Genomic DNA, 18821 nt, shown 5'->3' on the forward strand with positions numbered 1-18821 from the left:
CCAATCTCTGTAGCTGAATGTTGGGGTTGAGTTACTAATTTCCAGAGTTAAAGGAAAAGGTGACGATGACTTTTCTCGTCAGCAAATTTGGAAAAGCAAAATGAAATGTACAATGGATCCTCTTTGCGCCTTGATTATTCATGGTTATTCATGTTAAATTAAGCCTGTTTTCATTGTTTGTTAACAGTGACATAGCTATTAACTACGTTGAAATTTGCCATTAATTAATAATTTTCATGATTAAGTGTTGCCATCTGGGTAAGCTGTAGGTTTCTTGTTTTGACTTGTTTTGGAGAGGTAAACTCTTAAAGCCCTTCAGTGAAATATAGTTGTAACACTGTGATGTCAACACCATGATGTAGGAAGACGGGAAACCGAGTTGAAATGGATTTGTAAGACTTTATTGACTCAGATGGAAAATGGCTGCATATCTACTAAAACACAGTTGTTAGAATGATAGAAGAAAGGCAGCAGAGTGAGATGGTGATCTCAGGTTCAGGCTTAATAGCTGGCCATGGTGGTCTCCAGCCAGTCGTTGAAGAGGCAGACCTGTGAGTAGAGACAGAACGAGGACTGTTAGCACCGACAGCCAGCAGCAAACATGGACAACTTTAACCAGTATAGATATATATTGTAGGTTCACCTTGGCGTAGACACCAGGGTGGTCCCTCTCAGCACATCCGTAGCCCCAGGACACAACACCCTGCAGCTCACCGTTGCACACGACGGGGCCACCAGAGTCACCCTGAGAACAGAGAGGGTAGAGTGTGTTAAATAAAACTTCATACATAACAGGGCCATTTCACACAAGGCGTTAACTTTGATATACACACCTGGCAAGAGTCCTTGCCTCCCTCCAGGTATCCAGCACAGAACATGGCATCAGTGATCATGCCGGGGTAGGAGTTCTCACAGTCCCTGGTAGACAGGATGGGGATGTCCAGGCACTGCAGCTGGTCGCCGCTAACAGCTGGAGGTCAGGAGAAACAAAGAGATTCAACAGGAGCTGCTCTTCAGTAAAACATAGATGTGGAGAGCACAGTGCAGGAGTTACTACTCACAGCTCATGGTGTTGCCCCAGCCAGAGACTTTGCACATGGTGCCAGCGGGGGCACACTTGGTGGGCAGAGCCACAGGCTGCACGTACTGGTTGAGGGTGGCGGGCTCGCTCAGCTTGATCAGCATGATGTCGTTGTTGATGTTGTAGGAGCTGTACTTGGGGTGGCGGATGACACGGGAAGATCTGATGAACTGCTCGGTGCCCTCGTTCATGTAGATATCATGCTCTCCAAGACGCACCTCAACACGGCTGCAGAGGACAGAGAGGATTAGTGGCAGCTGAGCTTCATGATGTCTGTTGAAAGCAAATGAATCCCAAAATGCAAAACTTTTATAATATCAAGGAGTGACATACGACTTGTAGCAGTGAGCAGCAGACACAACCCAGTTCTCGTTGACCAGAGAGCCACCACAGAAGTGGTAGCCAGCGTTCAGAGACACCTGATGGGGCTGGGAGTGGGCCTGGCACTCATAGCCTCCGACGATCTTGTCGTCATCCAGGGCAACTGGAAACACACATGACAGCAACAAGTTAGTAATTTGCTTAAAGTACCTTCTACTTTCAAAACAGATATTACTTTGAATGCAGAATGTCCTTAGTGAAGCCCCAAAGTCTTCATTCAATACTGAAGATCGTTAGAGATCAATCAGCCATTCTCAGATTCAAACCCTCATATTAGGGAGATTCTTTGGTTACTCTGGACAAAGTTCTGGGATCAAGGCAGACAGACTGTCAGCAGAAAAGATCTGCTGGAGAAGATCTTCACACTCACAGGCAGCTCCGACGAGCAGAACGAAGACGAGACACCTCATGGTTGCTGTGTGATCCTGTCGATGAGAGGACTTCACCTGGAGCCCTGGTTTATATCCACAGTCAGGAGAGCTGCCCTGCTCTCCGCTCGTTCTCATTGGTCAGTGAGGAGCCAATCTCTGTAGCTGAATGTATAGATTAGGTAAATTATTTCCAGAGTTACAGAAACAGGTGAGGGTGGCTTTTCTTGTCAGCAAATTTTGGATAAGGAAACGTGTGAATTAGGCTCATTGGCTGCTGGATCATTGATTCATTTATTGTGCTAAAAGTAAAATAATTCTCTCATTATCTATAATATCCAAACAATGTGTTTGGTTAAACATGTTTTCATTTTGGTATCACTTTTTGTTTTCATATTATCAAGATGAAATAAAGCATTCATGTCAAAGACAACATTACATGTCTCTTAATGGCCACAAATGACTCGTCTCATAAGATTAACACTCATAGCCCAGTTATCGTTTTATTAACATGAGGAGTGACTTTCATCTTGACCAACATGAAGACAGAGAGAATGTATATTTCATTAGTCTTAATTTTCCTTTAAAAAAATTCTGGGGGCTCCATTTGGCTTGGTTGGTGTCCTGGACCCGGGCTACTTGCCACGTGTCACTCCCCCTCTCTCTCATCCTGTTTCCTGTCGCACCTTCAGCTGTTCTGTCAATGAATCCAATAAAGGCCAAAAAAATATGTAAGAAAAAAAAAAATGTGGTTGAGGCCTAAGAATTACTACACTGTACTTATGTGCAGTCTTGAGGTGCAGGTGCTGTGCTGAAATACAGTGACAGTCACAAAGTCTTTGTAATGAGAAATGTTTTTAATCAACTTAATTTATTTAGCAGCTGCAGTAACTCAGCTGAATTTTGGTGTCGAAGCTAAACTAATTATATATTCTAAAATGTGATTTATTGCTATTAAGCAGTTTAACTTTGTCCAACTCATCTTTTCATTCATTCATTCATTCATTCATTCATTCATTCATTCTTTATTTAAGTGTCAAATAATTATTGAAGGCAAGCCCTCATTTTCAATGATGTTCAGAAATCAGAAACAGCAAACAAAAGCACAGAGTGAATGAACAGAATGGGTATCTGAAACATTAGTAAGAGTGTACAAGCGCGTTAATATGAAATTCAAATGTAAGTTTCTGATCCAACATGATACCCAAATATTTGTATTCAGAAACCCTTTCAATACTGTGTCCTCTTAGACTGGTAACATGCAGACAGATGTCTGCGATATCTCTGGTTCCTGAGAATATCATGAATTTGGCTTTTTTTTGCATTGAGGATGAATTTCAGGTTGAAAAACAAATCTTGCAGTTTGTCAAAAACTTGCTGAAAAAGTTGTTATGGTTATTTGTGCAGTTTAGGCACAGCAGTACAGGACTGTATCATCAGCATAAAGTCAGATGTTACAGTTTGTTATAGAGGATGTGACTTTGTTAATGTATGTATTAAAACATCAATAATTAAACAGCCTCATGAAAACCATCATTCCCAATAATAACTTATACTACTACTTTTCTTTAACTCAAAGATTTGAATGCAGACTTTACTGTTCTTTAATTTTTGTAAAGTTTGACTCCAACCCCTGTTGATTGAATTGACTTGTGTTTCTCTGGTCACACATCGTCACCTCTGTATTAAGAGGTTCAGGTTATTCTGACTACAATCGATAGAAATTAAAACATTTATTTTTTCAATCTTAAAATAGGAATTCATCATGAAAAGACAAAAAGGAATCTATAATTGAGAGTAATAGTGTGAACATTTAGCATTTAGCCCCATCACCTTCTGAGCATTAAATAATACTAACATGATGGATAATTTAAGTTCAGGGTCTACCTGATAATTTGCATTAAGAGTTCTTTTCCTGTGATGCTTCTAAACCAATTTTAACACAAGCCGCAGTATTTTAGCATTAAAGTCACACACTGAAGCTCTAAAAAGATTAGATTTTATTTTACTTATACAACACATTATTGATTCTGGTTGGGATGATATCAGTTAACTCTGAACTGTTTCATGCTATAGCAGCACATTTTGCGGCATATTTTTGGAACAACGAAATTTCATTTCACCAGTTTCAATATCAATGTCATGAACACTAGATACAAGATGAGCAGTAATCGCCTTGTTTATTTTACTGTGTATTTAAGAGTGCTAAACTATGAAACACACTGAAGGGAATTGTGGTTGTGAGTGCAGTCAGTACGTTTACATGCACAGCTTAGTCGGATTACAGCCATAGTTTGAATATGCTACTCAGACAACTGCAATTGTCTGAGTATGCATGCCGGTGTCATACCCCGGTAGGATAGGTGGCGCTGTACCTATTTCAACTAGTGGTAATAGAGCCAACTCAGGCTGACCTCTTTACATCACCAGCAACAACAACCTCTGCCTCGGCATTCGAGAAAGATGGCGTGCGAAGAGCCAGACGAAGCTACATCTTTGTATAGTACTTATATGGTGTACATGAAAATTACACTAACTAGATGCACAATGGCGCTCCTGCATGCGGTGATTTCGGAGGAAAGACGCTGCCGTCCTTCTATTTCCGGCTCACAGGCCCAGGAAAAAAATCTCGAGCCTGCACAAAAATGGAAAATCTTAATCCAGTCTGATGGAACGTATACCTGCAGGAGTAATAAGACTATCAATCGAATAATCTAGGTGTTTTAATCGCACTATGAGAAATCCGATCCGGTCCGATTTTAGTCAAACCAAGGTGTATACATGCATCTTAAAAATCCAATCATGGTCAGATTAACCCAGGAAGTCGGTTTTCTTGAGCATCATGTAAACACACTGCGTGATGACAAATACAATGATGTTGGAAGACAGGCAAAAAATAGAAAGACAAATAATTTTCAATTTTCAAGACATGAAACTTTATTGACTCAGATGGAAAATGGCTGCACATCTACTAAAACACAGTTAGAATGATAGAAGAAAGGCAGCAGAGTGAGATGGTGATCTCAGGTTCAGGCTTAATAGCTGGCCATGGTGGTCTCCAGCCAGTCGTTGAAGAGGCAGACCTGTGAGTAGAGACAGAACGAGGACTGTTAGCACCGACAGCCAGCAGCAAACATGGACAACTTTAACCAGTATAAATATATATTATAGGTTCACCTTGGCGTAGACACCAGGGTGGTCCCTCTCAGCACATCCGTAGCCCCAGGACACAACACCCTGCAGCTCACCGTTGCACACAACGGGGCCACCAGAGTCACCCTGAGGACAGAGAGGGTAGAGTGTGTTAAATAAAACTTCATACATAACAGGGCCATTTCACACAAGGCGTTAACTTTGATATACACACCTGGCAAGAGTCCTTGCCTCCCTCCAGGTATCCGGCGCAGAACATGGCATCAGTGATCATGCCGGGGTAGGAGTTCTCACAGTCCCTGGTAGACAGGATGGGGATGTCCAGGCACTGCAGCTGGTCGCCGCTAACAGCTGGAGGTCAAGAGAAACAAAGAGATTCAACAGGAGCTGCTCTTCAGTAAAACATAGATGTGGAGAGCACAGTGCAGGAGTTACTACTCACAGCTCATGGTGTTGCCCCAGCCAGAGACTTTGCACATGGTGCCAGCGGGGGCACACTTGGTGGGCAGAGCCACAGGCTGCACGTACTGGTTGAGGGTGGCGGGCTCGCTCAGCTTGATCAGCATGATGTCGTTGTTGATGTTGTAGGAGCTGTACTTGGGGTGGCGGATGACACGGGAAGATCTGATGAACTGCTCGGTGCCCTCGTTCATGTAGATATCATGCTCTCCAAGACGCACCTCAACACGGCTGCAGAGGACAGAGAGGATTAGTGGCAGCTGAGCTTCATGATGTCTGTTGAAAGCAAATGAATCCCAAAATGCAAAACTTTTATAGTATCAAGGAGTGACATACGACTTGTAGCAGTGAGCAGCAGACACAACCCAGTTCTCGTTGACCAGGGAGCCACCACAGAAGTGGTAGCCAGAGTTCAGAGACACCTGATGGGGCTGGGAGTGGGCCTGGCACTCATAGCCTCCGACGATCTTGTCGTCATCCAGGGCAACTGGAAACACACATGACAGCAACAAGTTAGTAGTTTGCTTAAAGTACCTTCTACTTTCAAAACAGATGACACTTTGAATGCAGAATGTCCTTAGTGAAGCCCCAAAGTCTTCATTCAGTACTGAAGATTGTTAGAGCTCAATCAGCCATTCTCAGATTCAAACCCTCATATTAGGGAGATTCTTTGGTTACTCTGGACAAAGTTCTGGGATCAAGGCAGACAGACTGTCAGGAGAAAAGATCTGCTGGAGAAGATCTTCACACTCACAGGCAGCTCCGACGAGCAGAACGAAGACGAGACACCTCATGGTTGCTGTGTGATCCTGTCGATGAGAGGACTTCACCTGGAGCCCTGGTTTATATCCACAGTCAGGAGAGCTGCTCTGCTCTCCACCCATTCTGATTGGTCAGTAAGGAGCCAATCTCTGTAGCTGAATGTATAGATTAGCTTATTCATTTCCAGAGCAACAGAAAAAGATATGGATGGCTTGTCTTGTCAGCAGATTTTGGAAAAGTCACAAGGAAACACATGAATATAGATCATATTGACTCCTGAATAATATTTTTTCTCTGAGCCATAATATCTAAATGATGTTTTGCATTAAACCTGTGTTTTTATTTATTATGATACACACACACACACGCAACTAAATATTTTTTGTCCTTTCCTAACTTTTCCACATTTTATTACTACATCATTATTACATGTCTCTCAATGGCCACACATGACTTGTCTCATAATATTAAGACTCACAGCCCAGTTATTGTCTTATTAACATCAGGAGTGACTTTTATCTTGATGAAACGAGAGGTCTTTAAAATTCTTTTGAGAACACTTCTGGTTTCTGGACTTCAGAACAATTAAATTGCACTCATGTGCAGTGTTATGGTGCAAGCACTGTGCTGAAAAACAATGATACTCAGTCAGTCTTCATACTTTCATCAGTTATCTGTTATATTTCAGAGAGAAACATTGTTTCTCCGGCATTTCAGCTGGCGTTTCTAAAATTATACATTCTAAAACGTGATTTATTGCTATTAAGCAGAGTTAGACGCGACAATTCTGAAAAAGCTTGAAAGCGAACCACTATCGGCAATACTAACTTCTGCCACTTCTTTTTTAAATTAACAATTCAAATTTCGTTTGAAGTACTTCACCTTGTTTTTGGTGAAGGTTTTCCTTAAACATTGGCATTTCCCTGGTCACACTGCACAGGTAAAGTAAAGCAGCAGCGCTTTCTATATTTAGAGGAGTGTGAACACAGTGGGCTCTATCATACACGGCTCAGCACAGGTGTTATTGTTAGTCTCAGACCGAAGCAGGTGTCATTTTCACGCCCAGCGCCCACGTTGTGTAAGTAACAAAAGTACTCGGGCACCTCTGGGCGTGTTGGTCTTACAGTGACGTGTGGTCAGGCGCACTGATGGTGCATTGCTATATCGAGGCAGCAGAAAGTGACAGTGAAATAGCCCAACACAAAGCTGGTCTTGAAGTCAAAGGCGCAGTATTTTTTCCTGCTATCTATCTCATTATTCAGATAGTCAGATGGACCTACATAGACGGGGTCACAACGGGCCTACACACTGCTCTGATAATTTCAGAGGCTTCTATCAGTTGTTTTCGACATGTCAATGTGTAGTAATGTCACTGCGGGAAATAACCTGACACATGTAAGCAGCTAAACTAAAAGCAGTTGTTATAAACCTGACAGGACAGAGGAAACTCTCCATGAAGAAAAAAACATTCATCTTTTTCCTTTTTTTAGACATGATGGAGCTCAGGATCAGTTTATTTAATATACGACTCTGGACTGTGTGTGTGACCATTTCAACATGTAGAATAACACACAGAACATTTATAAACATAAGTCTTGACCGATCCTGTCAGCGAGTCAGGAGTTTTAAACAGTCAGTGAAGTTTATCTGCTGATGACAGTGCTTACAACCGCATTCTACTTAAGTTTTCACAGTTTACAGCTCTTAAACACACAGCAAAAAAAAAGGGACAGGTACTGAATGATACAAAAAAGGGCTATGACAGTTCAGAATGAACTGAACTGTCCAATCAAAGCAGAGAGAATTTGTTTAGCAGCCCAGTTCAGTCAACTGACAAACAATCTGAGTGCGGCATTGATCATTAGTGACATACATGACATACAATTTAATCCTTTTAGACACATCGTGTGTAACTTTTTAGCTTAAATACTACAGAAAATTTTAAATTGGTTTAAAAGCCTCACATGAATAGAACTCTGAATGCAGCATGTCAAGTAGTACACAATCTTCAATATCATTTCATTCATGATAGACTCAGGGACAGCTAGGCCTGTTTAAAAAAAAAAAAAATACATAAAAAAAAAAAATAAATAAAAAAATATATATATATATATATATATATATATATATATATATATATATATATATATATATATATATATATATATATATATATATATATATATATATATATATATATATATATATATATATATATATATATGGTGCATTCAGATTTTTTCCAAAATACAAAAAGTTGTGTCTTAATTTCTATACAGAGGTGCTGTTTTTGCCTGTGCGATGTCACCTGAACACGAACAGCTGGTGTGAAAAAGTCACAATTCTAAAACCTGCTTTCGAATCATTACGTAAAAGAAAAGTACAAGTGCTCGTTGTGAATTTTGGTTCTCTTGCGGGCTGTATAATTATTGATATTTTTACATGGAGCTGAGTTGGACAAAGTGGTGAAAAGTGAAAACTGAGCATGAAATTGGTGTGACTGTCAGTGTTTTTTAGCACAGGGACTGCACCTCAGTACTGCACATGAGTACAATGTGCTTATTCTTAGGTCTTAATTAGAAGTTTTCTCAAAGGAAAATTAAAATGTCAAGATAAAAGTCACTTATGATGTTTATGAATCAATAACTGGGCTTTGAGTATTAATATTATGAGACAAGTCATGCATGGCCATTAAATGGCATGTAATAATGATGTGGTAATTTAGTTTGGAAGCATTTCATTTGATTTCATCTGTCCTTTGTTTTGTTATGATAGTATTACAAGAAATAAAATGAAGACAACACAAAAAACAGGTTTGACCGGTCACATAATTTAGATATTATGGATCAGAGAAGATTTATTTTACTTTAAGATAACAAATTGAGAAATAGATGATCCAGCAACCAATGTGATCCATCTTCACTTTCCCTTAGGATTTTCAAAACTTTGCTGACAAGAAAAGCCATGCTCACCTGTTTCTACAGCTCTGGAAATAATCTACCTAATCTATACATTCAGCTACAGAGATTGGCTCCTCATTGACCAATGAGAACGAGCGGAGAGCAGAGCAGCTCTCCTGACTGTGGATATAAACCAGGGCTCCAGGTGAAGTCCTCTCATCGACAGGATCACACAGCAACCATGAGGTGTCTCGTCTTCGTTCTGCTCGTCGGAGCTGCCTGTGAGTGTGAAGATCTTCTCCAGCAGATCTTTTCTGCTGACAGTCTGTCTGCCTTGATCCCAGAACTTTGTCCAGAGTAACCAAAGAATCTCCCTAAATTGAGGGTTTGAATCTGAGAATGGCTGATTGATCTCTAACAATCTTCAGTACTGAATGAAGACTTTGGGGCTTCACTAAGGACATTCTGCATTCAAAGTATCATCTGTTTTGAAAGTAGAAGGTACTTTAAGCAAACTACTAACTTGTTGCTGTCATGTCTGTTTCCAGTTGCCCTGGATGACGACAAGATCGTCGGAGGCTATGAGTGCCAGGCCCACTCCCAGCCCCATCAGGTGTCTCTGAACGCTGGCTACCACTTCTGTGGTGGCTCCCTGGTCAACGAGAACTGGGTTGTGTCTGCTGCTCACTGCTACAAGTCGTATGTCACTCCTTGATATTATAAAAGTTTTGCATTTTGGGATTCATTTGCTTTCAACAGACATCATGAAGCTCAGCTGCCACTAATCCTCTCTGTCCTCTGCAGCCGTGTTGAGGTGCGTCTTGGAGAGCATGATATCTACATGAACGAGGGCACCGAGCAGTTCATCAGATCTTCCCGTGTCATCCGCCACCCCAAGTACAGCTCCTACAACATCAACAACGACATCATGCTGATCAAGCTGAGCGAGCCCGCCACCCTCAACCAGTACGTGCAGCCTGTGGCTCTGCCCACCAGCTGTGCTCCCGCTGGCACCATGTGCAAAGTCTCTGGCTGGGGCAACACCATGAGCTGTGAGTAGTAACTCCTGCACTGTGCTCTCCACATCTATGTTTTACTGAAGAGCAGCTCCTGTTGAATCTCTCTCTCTCCTTTCTTGATCTCCAGCTGTTAGCGGCGACCAGCTGCAGTGCCTGGACATCCCCATCCTGTCTACCAGGGACTGTGAGAACTCCTACCCCGGCATGATCACTGATGCCATGTTCTGCGCTGGATACCTGGAGGGAGGCAAGGACTCTTGCCAGGTGTGTAACAAGAGGACTCTGCAGTGATCCTTATGGTGGACTTTACAGCATTGATATGATTAGGTTATATTTCATCTTATTTATTGCTCTTATTCCCTCTGTCCTCAGGGTGACTCTGGTGGCCCCGTCGTGTGCAACGGTGAGCTGCAGGGTGTTGTGTCCTGGGGCTACGGATGTGCTGAGAGGGACCACCCTGGTGTCTACGCCAAGGTGAACCTACAATATATATTCATACTGGTTAAAGTTGTCCATGTTTGCTGCTGGCTGTCGGTGCTAACAGTCCTCGTTCTGTCTCCACTCACAGGTCTGCCTCTTCAACGACTGGCTGGAGACCACCATGGCCAGCTATTAAGCCTGAACCTGAGATCACCATCTCACTCTGCTGCCTTTCTTCTATCATTCTAACAACTGTTTTAAAAGATGTGCAGCCATTTTCCATCTGAGTCAATAAAGTTTCATGTCTTTATTTGAAAATGATTTGTCTTTCTATTTTTTGCCTGTCTTCCGACATCATTGTATTTGTCATCACAGTGCTCACAACCACATTTCACTTCAGTGTGTTTCATAGTTTAACACTCTTAAACATACAGTAGAAACAAGGCAAATACTGATCATCTTGTATCTACTGTTCATGACACTGATATCGAAACTGGTGAAATGAAACTTCGTTGTTCCAAAAATATGCCGCAAAATGTGCTGCTGCAGCATGTAACAGTTGAGAGTTAAGTGATGGCATTCAAACCAGAAATAGTTTGTTCAGCTGCACAGTTCAGCCCTGCACCAACAAACAATCCAATAAAAAGCATCAATCATGCATTGCATAAGTGAAATAAAACCTCATCTACTTAGAGTTTCAGTATTTAATTTTAATGCTTAAAGACTGAAGCTTTTGTTAAAATGAAATTACAAGCCTCACAGGAAAAGAATGGGGCTAAATGCTAAATGTTCACACTCATTTTTGGATACTTTTGTGTCATTTCATGAAATTTATTTTATGGAAATACAGTTGTTTTAATGTCTATTCATTTTAGTCAGTTCAGTTCAGTGGAGTTAAACTTTTACGAAAAACATAAGAACCATAAAGCCTGCATTCAAATCTTTAGATAAAAAAAGTAGTAGTGGAATAAATGATTGTGAATGATGGTTCTCTTGCAGGCTGTTTTAATTATTGCTGTTTTAACAACATATATCAACAGTGTAAGATCGTTTATAACAAACTGATGTCCGTATTTATGCTGATGATGCAGTCCTATACTGCTGAGCTAAAACTACACATAGAACCATGACAATTTTTCCTGCAAGTTTTTGACAAACTGCAAGATTTTCTTTTCAACCCGAAATTCATCCTCAATGTATACAACACCAAAATCATTATATTCTCAGGAACCAGAGATATTGCAGACATCTGTCAGTCTAACAGGACATAGTATCAAAAACATTTATGAAAACAAATATTTGATTATCTGGTGGGATCAAAACTTACATTTAAAATTTCATATTAACACACTTGTACTTGTGTTTTATATACCCATTCAGTTTATTCGCTCTGTGACTATGTTTGTTGTTATTCTTAGTTATCACACTTTTGCACCTATTCTGTCGTTTTACTTGTGCTCTCTGCATCACTGCAAATGAGGGCTTGCCCTCAATGATTTTTGGAAATTTAAGTAAAGGTTGAATGAATGAATGAATGAATGAATGAATGAAGAGGTGAGTTGGACAAAGTGGTGCTAAGATAAACTGATTAATAGCAATAAATTATATTTTAGAATATATAATTAATTTTGCTTCTAAACCATAATTCAGCTGAGTTACTACAGCTGATGAATGAATGAAGTTGATTAAAAACATTTCTCAGTATAAAGACTTTGTGAATGTCACTGTATTTCAGCAGAGCGCCTGCAACTCGAGACTGCACGTAAGTACAACAGTTATTCTTAGGTCTTAACCAGAATTTTTTTTTTTTTAAAGGGAAATTAAGACTAATGAAAGATGCATCCTCTCTGTCATCATGCTGGTCAAGATGAAAGTCACTCCTGATGTTAATAAAACAATAACTGGGCCGTGAATGTTAATCTTATGAGACGAGTCATTTGTGGCCATTAAGAGATATGTAATGTTGGATTTGACATGAATGCTTTATTTCATCTTGATAATATAAAAACAAAGTGATCACAAAACAAAAAAATGTTTAACCAAACACATTGTTTGGATATTATAGATAATGAGAGAATTATTTTACTTTTAGCACAATAAATGAATCAATGATCCAGCAGCCAATGAGCCTAATTCACACGTTTCCTTATCCAAAATTTGCTGACAAGAAAAGCCACCCTCACCTGTTTCTGCAACTCTGGAAATAATTTACCTAATCTATACATTCAGCTACAGAGATTGGCTCCTCACTGACCAATGAGAACGAGCGGAGAGCAGAGCAGCTCTCCTGACTGTGGATATAAACCAGGGCTCCAGGTGAAGTCCTCTCATCGACAGGATCACACAGCAACCATGAGGTGTCTCGTCTTCGTTCTGCTCGTCGGAGCTGCCTGTGAGTGTGAAGATCTTCTCCAGCAGATCTTTTCTGCTGACAGTCTGTCTGCCTTGATCCCAGAACTTTGTCCAGAGTAACCAAAGAATCTCCCTAAAATGAGGGTTTGAATCTGAGAATGGCTGATTGAGCTCTAACAATCTTCAGTAGTGAATGAGGACTTTGGCGCTTGACTAAGGAATTCTGCATTCAAAGTATTATCTATTTTGAAAGTAGAGGGTTCTTTAAGCAAACTGATTTGTTGCTGTCATGTGTGTTTCCAGTTGCCCTGGATGACGACAAGATCGTCGGAGGCTATGAGTGCCAGGCCCACTCCCAGCCCCATCAGGTGTCTCTGAACTCTGGCTACCACTTCTGTGGTGGCTCCCTGGTCAACGAGAACTGGGTTGTGTCTGCTGCTCACTGCTACAAGTCGTATGTCACTCCTTGATATTATAAAAGTTTTGCATTTTGGGATTCATTTGCTTTCAACAGACATCATGAAGCTCAGCTGCCACTAATCCTCTCTGTCCTCTGCAGCCGTGTTGAGGTGCGTCTTGGAGAGCATGATATCTACATGAACGAGGGCACCGAGCAGTTCATCAGATCTTCCCGTGTCATCCGCCACCCCAAGTACAGCTCCTACAACATCAACAACGACATCATGCTGATCAAGCTGAGCGAGCCCGCCACCCTCAACCAGTACGTGCAGCCTGTGGCTCTGCCCACCAAGTGTGCCCCCGCTGGCACCATGTGCAAAGTCTCTGGCTGGGGCAACACCATGAGCTGTGAGTAGTAACTCCTGCACTGTGCTCTCCACATCTATGTTTTACTGAAGAGCAGCTCCTGTTGAATCTCTTTGTTTCTCCTGACCTCCAGCTGTTAGCGGCGACCAGCTGCAGTGCCTGGACATCCCCATCCTGTCTACCAGGGACTGTGAGAACTCCTACCCCGGCATGATCACTGATGCCATGTTCTGCGCTGGATACCTGGAGGGAGGCAAGGACTCTTGCCAGGTGTGTATATCAAAGTTAACGCCTTGTGTGAAATGGCCCTGTTATGTATTAAGTTTTATTTAACGCACTCTACCCTCTCTGTTCTCAGGGTGACTCTGGTGGCCCCGTTGTGTGCAACGGTGAGCTGCAGGGTGTTGTGTCCTGGGGCTACGGATGTGCTGAGAGGGACCACCCTGGTGTCTACGCCAAGGTGAACCTACAATATATATCTATACTGGTTAAAGTTGTCCATGTTTGCTGCTGGCTGTCGGTGCTAACAGTCCTCGTTCTGTCTCCACTCACAGGTCTGCCTCTTCAACGACTGGCTGGAGACCACCATGGCCAGCTATTAAGCCTGAACCTGAGATCACCATCTCACTCTGCTGCCTTTCTTCTATCATTCTAACAACTGTGTTTTAGAAGATGTGCAGCCATTTTCCATCTGAGTCAATAAAGTTTCATGTCTTTATTTGAAAATGATTTGTCTTTCTATTTTTTGCCTGTCTTCCAACATCATTGTATTTGTCATCACAGTGCTCACAACCACACTTCACTTCAGTGTGTTTCATAGTTTACCACTTTCAAACATCGAGTAGAAACAAGGTGAGAACTGCTCATCTTGCATCTACTTTGTATTATATTGATATCCAATCTGGTGAAATGAAACTTTGTTTTTCCCAAAAATATGCTATAAAATGTGCAGCTGCAGCATGTAACAGTTCAGAGTTAACTGATGTCATTCAAACAGAAATAGTTTGTTTAGGTGCACAGTTCAGTGCTGCACCAACAAGCAATCCAATAAAAAGCATCAATCATATTTTGCATAAGTAAAATAAAACCTAATCTATTTAGAGCTTCAGTGTGTGACTTTAATGCTAAAATACTGCTGCTCATGCTAAAATTGGTTCACAAGCATCACAGGAAAAGAACTCTTAATGCAAACTGTCAGGTAGTACCTGAACTTAAATTATACATCATGCTATTATAATCATATGCTCAGGAGATAATGGGGCTAAATGCTAAATGTTCACACTATTACACTCAATTTTGGATTCTTGTTGTCGTTTTTATGACAAATTCTTATTTTAAGATTGGAAAAACCAGTGGTTTCATTTCTATTAATTGTAGTCAGAATAACCTGAACCTCTTAATACAGAGGTGATGATATGTGACCAGAGAAACACAAGTCAATTCAATCAACAGGGGTTGGAGTCAAACTTTTATGAAAAACATAAGAATATTAAAGCCTGCATTCAAATCTTTGTGTAAAAAAATTGTAGTAGAAACGATTATTGTGAATGACATTTCTCTTGCAGGCTGTTTAATTATTAACATTTTTATAGAAAGATGAGTTGGACAAAGTGGTGCTGAGTAAAACTGCTTCATACCAATTAATCACATTTCAGAATATATAATTATTTTGGCTTTGAAACCATAATTCAGCTCATTTACTGCAGCTGATAAATAAATCAAATTGTTTAAAAAAACATTTCTCAGTATAAAGACTTTGTGACTGTCACTGTATTTCAGCATAGCGCCTGCAACTCAAGACTGCACATGAGTACAATATAGTTATTCTTAGGTCTTCACCACAATAGTTTTTAAAGGAAAATTAAGACTAGTGAAATATGCATCCTCTCTGTCATCATGCTGGTCAAGATAAAAGTCACTCCTGATGTTAATAAAACAGTAACTGGACTGTGAGTGTTAATCTTATGAGATACGTCATTTGCGGCCATTAAGAGACATGTAATGTTGGATTTGACATAAATGCTTTATTTCATCTTGATAATATGAAAACAAATGATGACAAAACAAAAACATGTTCTGCTTAACACATTATTTGGATATTATAAATAATGAGAGATTTAGTTTACTTCTACCACAATAAATGAATCAATGATCCAATGAGCCTTATACATACGTTTCCTTATCCAAAATTTGCTGACAAGAAAAGCCATGCTCACCTGTTTCTGTAACTCTGGAAATAATTTACCTAATCTATACATTCAGCTACAGAGATTGGCTCCTCATTGACCAATGAGAACGAGCGGAGAGAAGGGCAGCTCTCCTGACTGTGGATATAAACCAGGGCTCCAGGTGAAGTCCTCTCATCGACAGGATCACACAGCAACCATGAGGTGTCTCGTCTTCGTTCTGCTCGTCGGAGCTGCCTGTGAGTGTGAAGATCTTCTCCAGCAGATCTTTTCTGCTGACAGTCTGTCTGCCTTGATCCCAGAACTTTGTCCAGAGTAACCAAAGAATCTCCCTAAAACAAGGGTTTGAATCTGAGAATGGCTGATTGAGCTCTAACAATCTTCAGTACTGAATGAAGACTTTGGGGCTTCACTAAGGACATTCTGCATTCAAAGTATTATCTGTTTTGAAAGTAGAGGGCACTTTGAGCAAACTACTGATTTGTTGCTGTCATGTGTGTTTCCAGTTGCCCTGGATGACGACAAGATCGTCGGAGGCTATGAGTGCCAGGCCCACTCCCAGCCCCATCAGGTGTCTCTGAACGCTGGCTACCACTTCTGTGGTGGCTCCCTGGTCAACGAGAACTGGGTTGTGTCTGCTGCTCACTGCTACAAGTCGTATGTCACTCCTTGATATTATAAAAGTTTTGCATTTTGGGATTCATTTGCCTTCAACCACCGTCATGAAGCTCAGCTGCCACTAATCCTCTCTGTCCTCTGCAGCCGTGTTGAGGTGCGTCTTGGAGAGCATGATATCTACATGAACGAGGGCACCGAGCAGTTCATCAGATCTTCCCGTGTCATCCGCCACCCCAAGTACAGCTCCTACAACATCAACAACGACATCATGCTGATCAAGCTGAGCGAGCCCGCCACCCTCAACCAGTACGTGCAGCCTGTGGCTCTGCCCACCAGCTGTGCTCCCGCTGGCACCATGTGCAAAGTCTCTGGCTGGGGCAACACCATGAGCTGTGAGTAGTAACTCCTGCACTGTGCTCTCCACATCTATGTTTTACTGAAGAGCAGCTCCTGTTGAATCTCTTTGTTTCTCTTGACCTCCAGCTGTTAGCGGCGACCAGCTGCAGTGCCTGGACATCCCCATCCTGTCTACCAGGGACTGTGAGAACTCCTACCCCGGCATGATCACTGATGCCATGTTCTGCGCTGGATACCTGGAGGGAGGCAAGGACTCTTGCCAGGTGTGTATATCAAAGTTAACGCCTTGTGTGAAATGGCCCTGTTATGTATGAAGTTTTATTTAACACACTCTACCCTCTCTGTTCTCAGGGTGACTCTGGTGGCCCCGTTGTGTGCAACGGTGAGCTGCAGGGTGTTGTGTCCTGGGGCTACGGATGTGCTGAGAGGGACCACCCTGGTGTCTACGCCAAGGTGAACCTATAATATATATTTATACTGGTTAAAGTTGTCCATGTTTGCTGCTGGCTGTCGGTGCTAACAGTCCTCGTTCTGTCTCCACTCACAGGTCTGCCTCTTCAACGACTGGCTGGAGACCACCATGGCCAGCTATTAAGCCTGAACCTGAGATCACCATCTCACTCTGCTGCCTTTCTTCTATCATTCTAACAACTGTGTTTTAGTAGATGTGCAGCCATTTTCCATCTGAGTCAATAAAGTTTTATGTCTTTATTTCAACATAATTTGTTCCTTCTATTTTCTGCCTCCGTCTCCCAACACCAGTGTATTTGTCATTTCAGTGCTCACAACCACAATTCACTCCAGTGTTAATAGTTAACCACTCATAAACATACAATAGCAACAAGGAAATTACTGATCCTGTATCTACTCTGCATACCTATTTTGACATCCAAGTTGGTAAAATGACAACATTGTTGTTCCATTAATAATCAATACAATGTGATGCTGCAGCACGTCACCGCTCAGAGTTAACTGATGTCCATTCAAACCACAGACAATTTGTTCAGCAGCACAGTTTAGTCTTGCACAAACCAACAAGCAATCTGAGAAACAGCTTTTGTCATTCAAACATAAATTGCATCCTTTTAGAGATGAAGTGTTTGACTTAAATGATTAGTATAATTTAAGTAAGGTTCAAAATTGTATAAGGGAGAGAAATACATTATTTCTGTTGCTGGACGATTGCTACAGGTAATGCCATTAATATGTATTGTCCTAATTTAATAATTAAACAACAAAAGAATGATCATTTTACGATTCTTCCCACTTGGTCCAGGGACTGCGATCTTCGCATCACTATAACAGACATAGGGACACACAGCAGAACTCCGCCTCATCTTCTTCAGTTGAAATCGTTGTATTTTACAATTTCTGCTAAATGCCCTTAATATAATTGGAGTGATGATTGTGAAATGACGAGGCAGGTGGTCCAGCAGCGTTGCGCTGTTTAATATCACTGCTTAATTGGAATTGGAGACAAAACCCTGATTGATTTAATTCATGTTACACCCACTATTGCCCACTATACAGTGAAAGGGGGCCCAGTAGTTCCAGGCTGTGTGTTTCAAGTAAAAGTCCAGAATTATTAATATTGCCAGGAAGAAGTACTTAAATGTGCCTGTTATGCAGAATGGTCCATTTCCTTGGGTCTTCTGAACACAAATGAGTTCTGTTGTGGGACAAGTTGCAACTTTATCATTCTTATTAGTGCCTGAAGACTTCATGCAAATCCCAGCTTAGTTCCATATGACACAATGCTTTAATATGATACGTCTAATCAGCCAGATCACCTGGCAACACCTGTGTGGTATGCATACGCTTTAAAATTTTAGATTAAAGTGTGTGCATACCATACAGGTGTTTCATTGTTTTTAGATTCTAAAAAAATGCATCATCATTTCTAAGATTACTTCAATAGCAAAATTCTTGCCTTTGAAATGTATAAAGTATAATACATTGCAGATACTCAGATAAAATGCATGGACATCAAACTTGTACTT

General features: G+C 41.2%; 5 protein-coding genes across 5 annotated transcripts; 3 read left to right on the forward strand and 2 right to left on the reverse strand.

Moving 5' to 3' along the window:
* Positions 1 to 391: 391 nt before the first annotated feature.
* LOC119005519 (trypsin-2-like) lies at positions 392 to 2107 on the reverse strand. The gene is made up of 6 exons (XM_037073218.1): positions 1833 to 2107; positions 1415 to 1565; positions 1062 to 1309; positions 834 to 970; positions 644 to 745; positions 392 to 549 (listed from the first exon to the last, which is right to left on the reverse strand). The coding sequence occupies exons 1-6, from the start codon at positions 1966 to 1968 to the stop codon at positions 502 to 504; spliced, it is 822 nt and encodes a 273-aa protein (XP_036929113.1). The 5' UTR covers positions 1969 to 2107; the 3' UTR covers positions 392 to 501.
* A 2662-nt stretch (positions 2108 to 4769) lies between these two features.
* On the reverse strand, positions 4770 to 6341 carry LOC119005457 (trypsin-2-like). The gene is made up of 6 exons (XM_037073071.1): positions 6197 to 6341; positions 5779 to 5929; positions 5426 to 5673; positions 5198 to 5334; positions 5008 to 5109; positions 4770 to 4913 (listed from the first exon to the last, which is right to left on the reverse strand). The coding sequence occupies exons 1-6, from the start codon at positions 6324 to 6326 to the stop codon at positions 4866 to 4868; spliced, it is 816 nt and encodes a 271-aa protein (XP_036928966.1). The 5' UTR covers positions 6327 to 6341; the 3' UTR covers positions 4770 to 4865.
* Positions 6342 to 8916: 2575 nt separating this feature from the next.
* LOC119005455 (trypsin-2-like) lies at positions 8917 to 10864 on the forward strand. The gene is made up of 6 exons (XM_037073070.1): positions 8917 to 9385; positions 9653 to 9803; positions 9909 to 10156; positions 10251 to 10387; positions 10496 to 10597; positions 10692 to 10864. Exons 1-6 carry the CDS (start codon positions 9250 to 9252, stop codon positions 10737 to 10739), a joined length of 822 nt encoding a protein of 273 aa, XP_036928965.1. The 5' UTR covers positions 8917 to 9249; the 3' UTR covers positions 10740 to 10864.
* Positions 10865 to 12785: 1921 nt separating this feature from the next.
* On the forward strand, positions 12786 to 14359 carry LOC119005453 (trypsin-2-like). Its single transcript, XM_037073068.1, has 6 exons — positions 12786 to 12935; positions 13199 to 13349; positions 13455 to 13702; positions 13794 to 13930; positions 14019 to 14120; positions 14215 to 14359. Exons 1-6 carry the CDS (start codon positions 12800 to 12802, stop codon positions 14260 to 14262), a joined length of 822 nt encoding a protein of 273 aa, XP_036928963.1. The 5' UTR covers positions 12786 to 12799; the 3' UTR covers positions 14263 to 14359.
* Positions 14360 to 15867: 1508 nt separating this feature from the next.
* Positions 15868 to 17532, forward strand: LOC119005454 (trypsin-2-like). The gene is made up of 6 exons (XM_037073069.1): positions 15868 to 16085; positions 16353 to 16503; positions 16609 to 16856; positions 16948 to 17084; positions 17173 to 17274; positions 17369 to 17532. Exons 1-6 carry the CDS (start codon positions 15950 to 15952, stop codon positions 17414 to 17416), a joined length of 822 nt encoding a protein of 273 aa, XP_036928964.1. The 5' UTR covers positions 15868 to 15949; the 3' UTR covers positions 17417 to 17532.
* Positions 17533 to 18821: the final 1289 nt, after the last annotated feature.

This window comes from Acanthopagrus latus, chromosome 17 (genome assembly GCF_904848185.1).
Source record: "Acanthopagrus latus isolate v.2019 chromosome 17, fAcaLat1.1, whole genome shotgun sequence".
Taxonomy (NCBI): domain Eukaryota; kingdom Metazoa; phylum Chordata; class Actinopteri; order Spariformes; family Sparidae; genus Acanthopagrus; species Acanthopagrus latus.